General features: G+C 41.5%; 1 protein-coding gene across 1 annotated transcript in view; it reads right to left on the reverse strand.

Moving 5' to 3' along the window:
- Window positions 1-8,422, reverse strand: part of spata5 (spermatogenesis associated 5) — a gene marked incomplete at its 3' end in the record, with an annotated part of 89,868 nt that extends 81,446 nt beyond the window's left edge. Inside the window, 10 exon segments of the mRNA XM_035669584.1 lie at window positions 802-955; window positions 1,233-1,334; window positions 3,224-3,347; window positions 3,651-3,707; window positions 3,870-3,999; window positions 4,117-4,767; window positions 5,559-5,617; window positions 6,479-6,636; window positions 6,781-6,905; window positions 8,080-8,422. Coding sequence (XP_035525477.1) covers window positions 802-955; window positions 1,233-1,334; window positions 3,224-3,347; window positions 3,651-3,707; window positions 3,870-3,999; window positions 4,117-4,767; window positions 5,559-5,617; window positions 6,479-6,636; window positions 6,781-6,905; window positions 8,080-8,254 — 1,735 coding nt within the window.
- Between the last annotated feature and the right edge of the window lie 111 nt (window positions 8,423-8,533).

Consider the following 8,533-nt stretch of genomic DNA (forward strand, 5'->3'; position numbering starts at 1 on the left):
GTTTCAGTGGTTTCTCTCACTGGGATTTGAATACCACAGAAACTCCCAACTTCCTCTTGGCAAATATCAAAGGTTGGTTGACCCTCTGTGTTCAAAGGGGCTGCAGGCATGTAAGACACCCCAAGAAAACAACAAAAATATGGTTAAAAACTAATAAAGGGAGAAATAAGTCACTAGGAATTGTGGTTTGGACAAAGTATTACAAGAAGAGGTGGGGTCAAACATGCCTAAAGCTCAATAACAAACTGTTGCTCATATGCTATTTGTTTGTTGATCAGATGCCTGAGCCCACGAGGCAAACCAAACTGCTAAAAGATGGTGAGCAGTTTTGGGCTGGCTGCCATGCTTTGTTTTGGTTTTCCAAATTATGTCGGTTTCTGGAAGTGCAAAGAAGAAATCAAAATAGAGAGCAGCCCAACTGGTCTGAGTAGCTGTGGATGTTCTTGGTTTCAGTGGCTCTTTTATGATACAGATTTATAACTTTGTCACAACCTATAGCTGGGAACAATTTTTTAGTCTATTAAGTTTATTAAACTAAAATTTGCACCTGATTAAGTTACTTTTTTGCCTTGTTGGGATACTTTGTACATCATGTAGCCCAGAAGAGAATACGAGAAGGGGAAGATGTGAAAAAACGCTGCTGGCCACATTCACAGACAGTCATGAGCACATGGTACCCACCCTCACCATCCAAATAATTTTGGATGAAATCAGGTTCCCACAACTAGGAAACATGTTGTTGTTTTTTTAATTCCAAAGCATTTTGACTTTCTACATGACAGTGGGAGAATGTGTACTCGCCTGCTTCTTTGCAAACAGCTGCGAGGTCAGCTCCAACGTATCCATGAGCAGCGTCGGCCAGCTGCGTCAGCTCTTCTGTGGTGGCTCTGCATGGTACGAAACTCAGCTGCTTCTGCAAAATATCTGCACGCTCGGAAGCACTAGGGACTCCCACCTGCCATCAGGATATCAACAGAACAAAAGATTGGACAACAGAAACTTTAATTTATACCAAAAGTAATTCTGGCAGAACCCAGGAAGGAACCCTGAGGAACCCCAAACAGATTCAAGTAACTGTGTAGATATTTTCAGCAGTGTGATCTTTATCAATATCCTTGATACTTGTTCTTTGATACTAGATTAATCATTTTTACTGATTCACAATAAGCAAACAGTGGCTGCTTATGAGCTATAACAGAGGATCAAGCTACAGTGTGTATGGTAGTACGCACCTCCAACTCCTTGTCAAAGCGCCCTGGTCGCCGCAGGGCGGGGTCGAGGGCATGGGGCCGGTTTGTGGCCCCAAGGACCAATAGCTGACCTGAGTGATCCTCCTGAAAGGAGGGAGAAAAGAGCGGAGGTCAGTCTTGTCCTAGTAATCGTGGATTTATGCAGTGTTATGTCATTGTGTTGCTTTGAATAAGCATAGATACCGGATTATTATACAGTATACTATATAAAATAATGTGCAAATTGTTTTTTCTCTATAGTTTTGCAGCAGTCTGGCTGTTTTCCTAAGTCTTCCATGGGTTACTTCATAAGGCATAAATATGGGACTTCACAGAAGACATTAAGCCAAATCATTTTGCCTTGGTTGGGGTTAGAGAGAGGGACATCTGTCCTACAAAATGCATTATTGTATTATTATACATTTTCATAAATAATTATATTTTTGATCTGGTCAGACAGTGACAGAGGGTACTGACAATAAATAATATATATGAGAAGCGAGAGTGGGGTACAACGTGCAACTAAGGTCCGGGTCTGCAATCACAGTGGGAATGTTGTGGTTATATGGTATGCGTCTTAACCACTAGGCCACCAGGACGCCCCTAAATTTATACATTTTCAGAAAGAAGTCAACATACATGTGAATATTTCAGTAGCGCTAATGTTATTCCAAGCAACACAGTGAATTCTCCAGTGTTACTAAGTGTTTTCAGTGAAAACTATTGAAGTCGAGTTGTGTTTGTCCACTCACACGGCTTTGGTAGCTCTGGGGCCTGCTTTTCTAAACTATCAGAAATGTAAAAATAACAGATGATGGATATGGACTGGTACATTTCAAACTACCACTGCCAAATCTGCTGTGCTGGCTAAGATATAAACTAGGAATTACATGCAAATTGTTGCTTTGAGTCATCAATATCAACTCTCTGGGAGCTAAGTAAAACAGCCTTGTGTTTAACTTCACAACCGTGCATTTGTAATTCTATCCAGTTGGTTTTCATAACCAAAGCCTCGGAGAATATTTGACCCCGGTGTGATGCTAAACTCGTGTCAGCCCTGTGTTTCTCGGGGTGGTCTGCCTGCAAGATTAGAAATTTCTTTTTCCACCTTTCGATACCGCAGGGAAACACAAATAAATTATAGTGCAAGCAAGAATGCCGAGCAGGAAGTGCTTTCTCCACATTCCACAAACCAATCAGTGCCGATGACCTAAGATCATCTGGTCTGGAAAACAGACAGGAACGGGGAGCGGGCAGCGGGTTGATGTATCTGTGTAGTATTACCAATCCAAATGAGGGCTCCTTTCAGCCCGGGCACATGGAGATGTACTTTGCTGATAAAGTTATGGCAAATTGGCAGTCCATGGCAATCTTATGTGATTTGTTTCCCAGGCTCCCATTGGTTGTGTGTGTGTGGGGGGGATCATCTTTTTTCTCATCAGGCGCTGACAGAGCGCTCAGAGGATAAACAACACCCCAGAGATACAACCCACAGTGTCTGAAGGGCGTCCAGCATGCAGAGATGGTTTCTGCATGACAGTCTGCACTTTCAATGAGGACGTTTCCTGTCAGAGCCACGTTCTGCTGCAGAGAGCAGTATTCCCAAAACATGTGTATGCTAAAAATGTACCAAGTCTGAGTCCTTACTGCAACAGCCCAGAATCTGGGCCCTTTGCAAGTTTTGGGAACTTGAGATTTTTCACTATTTGATAGAATTTTATAGTTAATCGTGAAACTAATTGGTAGATTTGTGGACAATGTAAACACGTTTTAGCTGCAGCCCTACTGTAAAGATCATCTTCACCAGACCAGTGGAGGTGCAAGTTCAGGAGAAGAAGAAAAAAAATCATACAAAAACAGACGTAAGACATTATAAAAAAAAGTTAGCTTTGGGGGCATAGAGTAACAGGTAACATCCCTGATGTTTTGGTCTTTTTTTAACCTAAGAATCAACATCTGTTATTATGGTAGATGGATAAAAAAAGGACACTTACTGAACCAATCCCATCCATCAGAGTCAGGAGAGAGGCAACAACTCGTTTCTCCACCTCATTCTGCGCCCCCTCTCGCTTTGGGCACAAAGCATCCAGCTCATCAATAAAGATGATTGCAGGTCGTCTGTAAATCACGTGAAAATGTGGAAGCGTGGTTATGACGTACTGTGAATCACACACATCTCATCTCATCTCGCACTATTTTTAGGATTTTATTCAAAAATGCAATCAATCAATGCACTTGATGTTTGATTTCAGACTGTAAACACATCAGTTTTACTTTATTATCATTTGTGTACTGCACTGTCTATCTGTTTGTACTGCTAGTTTTAAAAAATAAAACATTCTGTGTTTCTCGCATACACAGAAAAAAGGACAGTGATGATGATGGTAATTTATGCTCAGCTGGATTCATTCAAAAGTTCACCTTTGAGACGCTTCAATGAAAATCTGCCTTAGTCTTGCTTCTGTTTCGCCATAGAATCTGCAAAGACATAAAATAACACATCTTTTAGTAAACGACTCTATTATTTAATTAGGACTTCAGATCATGTGCAGGGTGGTGTGCATCATAATACTGTAGTCCAGAGTTAAATCTCTCCTATATGTTGTACTGTGATAGAAAGGCGATGTGATATAACCGTACTTGCTCATGATCTCTGGGCCGTTGATCACAGTCATGTGAGCTCCAACTTCATTGGCTATGGCTCGTCCAATCATAGTCTTTCCCGTGCCCGGGGGACCATAAAGAAGAACTCCTCGGGGAGGTGGGATCCCTACATAGAAAAGCAATTAGATCTTTAAATTTTAAGGTTAAATTGAGTCCTAGTTTGCAAAATAATCATGCATGTCTAATCCATGCATGTGGAATGACACTGTACTGTCTGACCTACCATAATTGGAGAACAATTCGGGGTGTTTCAGAGGAAGCTCAATGGTCTCTCTGATGACATCCAACTGGCTGCTGAGCCCGCCAATCATGCTGTATGTGACCTTTGACCTTTTAGCTTCTGCATCTGAATCCTCCTGCCCTGCTCTCTCTCTGAAACTGACTGTAGTGGAGCAGGAGAGGCAGTAGAAGGTGTCAGTGCTCTGCGCACCACCAGGGGGAGCTGTGGGGATTGTCTCTGCCTGCTCTGAGCAGAGTGAACTTTCCAGACTGACAGCATCCTTCACTGACCCTGCAGGAGGATTCTGGGAGTTGTAGGAAGGTGTGCAGGGCGCAGCGGGCGAGGAGAGAGAAGGGAGGTTGGTTGGTCGGCGTGGCGTGCTGGCGGCAGGCCCGGGCTCTCCAGGCGTTCTCGGTGTCCCGTCAGTATTGTCATCCACAGTGAGCAAGCTGAGCTGCAATGAGAGGTCAGTGGACGTGGAGTCCAGCACGGAGCTCATCACGGAGGACTCCACGTCAGGGCCCGCTCCTGGAGGTGGGGCTGGTCTGTGGAGGGTGACACCGTCCTCCCCTCTTATGGTCTCGACCCGGAGACTGCATGACCGGCCAAAGTAAGTCAGGGAGATGACATTTCCTGGCAAAATGATGTTCCCAACTGGCACAAGACACACAAACCAGTAGAGTTATTCCACCAAAGGAAAACAGGGCAGAGAGGGAGCAACAGGGAGAGCAATATGCAAAACCAGGACACAGTAGGATTATTTGCCAAACAGCAAGAAAGAAAAGAAAACAAGACCTCTCTGACATTTATAGAACAGTACAATGCAAACCAACAGCACGTACTGCTCATATCAAATCTTAAATAACTGCATATTATTATCATCAATTCACAACCCACATCAACTTCTGTTTTTGCTACAAACATTTAACTATTTAACCATTTAACACTCTCAAACTCTTCTCACACAAAGTGACCTTCATCATGACCGGTTAGCTTAAAGTACAACTTAAAGGTTGAATGTAACTACATTTATACTATAAATGTTTCTTGGAAATGGACATTTGAAAAGTTGATTCAGGATTTTCAATGTTTTAAAAGACATAGGGGCAGAAATTCAGAGGAAAAAGTAGGCTTTATAGAATGCAAATTTAAATGATGTCACATAAGGGAGTGTCCTTGACCAGTGTGGTAATAGGTGGTAGTGAGTCTGAGCGGTTGTAATTTAGCAAGTCTGTCTTTTTTCTGTAGTTTTACGTTGCATATTACCATTTTTCATCACGGTCAAATGTTTGTGTAGGCTGAGACAGCTTTCCGAACAGGAAACTGACAGTTATGTTAAACTTTGCAAGTATTAGGATTCTCCAATATTCCCACCTTTACTCTGAAAGTGCTTTCTACTGATGTGCATATACACTTGTAACAGTGAGAGGAAGTGACTGACTTACCCAGAGACCTCAGAAAGAAGTTCTTGAACTCATCTGTCTCAAGTGTGTCATCTTTTGACCTGAATGAAAGTTATATGTATGTGAGAATCAACTACACACATTTTGTTAGGTTTTTAACTCATAACCCATATGTATAGATATATAAGTTTATTTAACCACTAAAGTTTACAAGCGCTCCACATAGATAACAAACACAAGTTCCAAAACATATTACACAGACTTATAAAGACTTAGATAAAAGGATCAGATACATTTGATAAAGTAACAATACATATACCATAACAAGTTAAATAACAAAAGATAAACACTGTAGATAAAGATTATTACAAATAAATGCTTAATGTGGTCAAATAAAATCTAGACTAATATAATTTATTGATAATCAATATTCTGGTATTTGAACTGCAGTTGCGAGGTGCCACCAGCAGATGGCAGCCTTTACCTGAGATACTGAATATATTATTACCAATGGTGAAGGAAGTACTCGTTTACTTAAGTAAAAGTACTTATACCACACTGAAAAAATACAAGTAAAAGTCCTGTATTGAAAATGTTACTTCAGTAAAATTAGGGCAATACAATCAGGAAAATATACTTATTATATATTATATCAGTATTAAAGGGGTAAGTACTCAATGTAGAAAAGTAAAAAAAGAAATCAAGACAAATAAGCATGATATTTTATATGAAGTAAAATAATTGTAGTGGAGTAGAAAGTACAATATATTTACACTGAAATGTAGAGGAGTAGAAGAAAAGACAGGTAAAGTACAAGTACATCCATTTGTACTTTAGTAAATGTACTTTGTTAGATTCCACCACTGCCTATTACAATGATTAATGACATACAACTCCAAAGGCTAGTTGTATTAGGATTCAAAATGTCTTATGTGTACTGTAGGCTTCTGGCTAAACGTCACCTGTTAGAGAGAACCACCTCCTCGGCCTGAACCACAGGACCTGTTAGCGGGAGCAGCGTCACCTCGTCCCCTGACTTCACTCTGAGGTTATTCTGAGAACATTTCGGAAGACCAACTTTTCCACCAGGAAATGTGGCGACCGGCCATCCTAAACACACCTGTGAGACAGAAACAGACAAAAACGAAGGTGGCATCCTGAGACACAAAACAACATTTAATATACATCAGTCAGTGGAGCTTTAACAATCACAGTACAACACAATATCTGATCACAGTGATGAAGAGAGAAGAGGAAAGGACACCTCCTGCTGTCCTGAGGGACTCGTCAGTAGGACCGGTCTCCCGATGCAAACGCCGGCTGACTTCATGGAATTGAGGCCCAGTTGGGCTAAAGTTGATCGGCAACTTCTGGGCGTTTTGTCATCAGCTGTGAGAAAATGTATCCAAAAACATGATGTTAGGGTCAAAAAGTGGTAACAATTAGTGCAATAAAAGTCCCACATCCAGATTTCACAAATGTCCTTAGGTATCAAATGTCATGTTACGATTATCTTGGACTAAATAATTGTGATACACAATATTAAACAGATCCTCGTCTCCCTGTCCTGTATTTTGGAATCTATACAATTTCTACATCCGGTACACACTTTTTTTTTCTTCGTTCAGCCGTTGTGAGAGGCTTCAGATTTTGGAATGACTGGAAAGATGTGGCTCCATCCCTTGTTCAAAATAACTAGACAATCAATATAAGAGTGTATGCTGGCAAGCTGGACGGCTTTTTTTTCAAGTCAAACCATGTGACAATTTTAATAAGGGTGGCCAGAGCTTCACAGGGGGGTCATGAGGACTTCTTGATTTTAAGGGGTGTAAGAAAACTTAAAAAGTACTGGCCTATATCTCAGCATTTCATTTATTTATCTGCTCAAAATTCATCCAAATGACCTGTTTTATTATCTGCAGTGTGTTTGTCAGATGTTCTGTACTGTTATTGTCATGTACTGAATATAAAAGAAATATCCATATAATATGTCACTTATTCAGGGGTCATCACTTTGATCGAAAAGGGGTCCCTGCTCCTGTTCCTACAGGCCATTAAGAGATCCTTTCTTAATGCAGTCTGAGTGATGTGGGACAAAATACACAGTCCTCTTTCTGAGCAAAAATACACATTAAAGCGCAGCTGACGTTAATCTGAGGTCTGAATTAGCCAAATCAAGCAGATATCTTCTAACGTTGGTCTTTTTGGTGTACATGTTCCTCTTAACACAAAGGGGGAATGTCATCCTAAAAAGACTGTAACTGAATGATATCCACAGGATCTGTCGGTCAGCCAGTAAGGATGAACACCCACGAACAGCCTCAAATCTGAAAGCCACTATTGCCTCCGCTTGTGTCTCACTTTAAAGTCAACCTGCTTGAGGACAGAGACAAAACCATGAGGAAGAAGTGTCTGTGGACGGCAGACGGAGCAGTACAGGCGGTACAGCAGTGGTACAGCAGCATCACTGAGGGCCACAGGGACCATGGCGGATCTCCATCTTCACACTGTGGTACGTGTCAGAGCCCGTTACACGATGTGTGTTTATGCAGCAAACTCTTACCCTTTTCAATGAAATCGATGACAGTGAATGAGTTGCTGTTGGAACTTTTGCAGCTTCCTCCGTCCTGGCTGGATGTCTGCAGGTTGGAGGAGTCACTGGAGCCCTCCTTCAGTGACAGTGAACTATCTCCTTCACTGGCTTTTTTCGATTTGCTTTTATTCTTCTTTGAAGACATTTTAAACAACTAAAACGTTCTCCACGTGAACGTGTAAACATGTGTAAACACGGAGCGGTGTCGTAAACTTCCTGGTTAAAGTGTAGTCCCGCCTCCCTTTACCGTAAAGCCTCTCATCTCTGACTGAGATTTTACGGCACATGATATCCTTTTTAGATGAATTGCCATATTTGTTGCCGAAGTTAACAACATACCGTAGTTATTGTTTAGCTAACGGTGACACGGTCAAATGGTCGTTAGAAGTGTTTGCCAGCTGAAACCATTAGACGTATGAATGCA

The sequence above is a fragment of the Morone saxatilis genome, unplaced genomic scaffold (assembly GCF_004916995.1).
Source record: "Morone saxatilis isolate NCDOM2014 unplaced genomic scaffold, NCSU_SB_2.0 Contig22, whole genome shotgun sequence".
Lineage (NCBI taxonomy): Eukaryota > Metazoa > Chordata > Actinopteri > Moronidae > Morone > Morone saxatilis.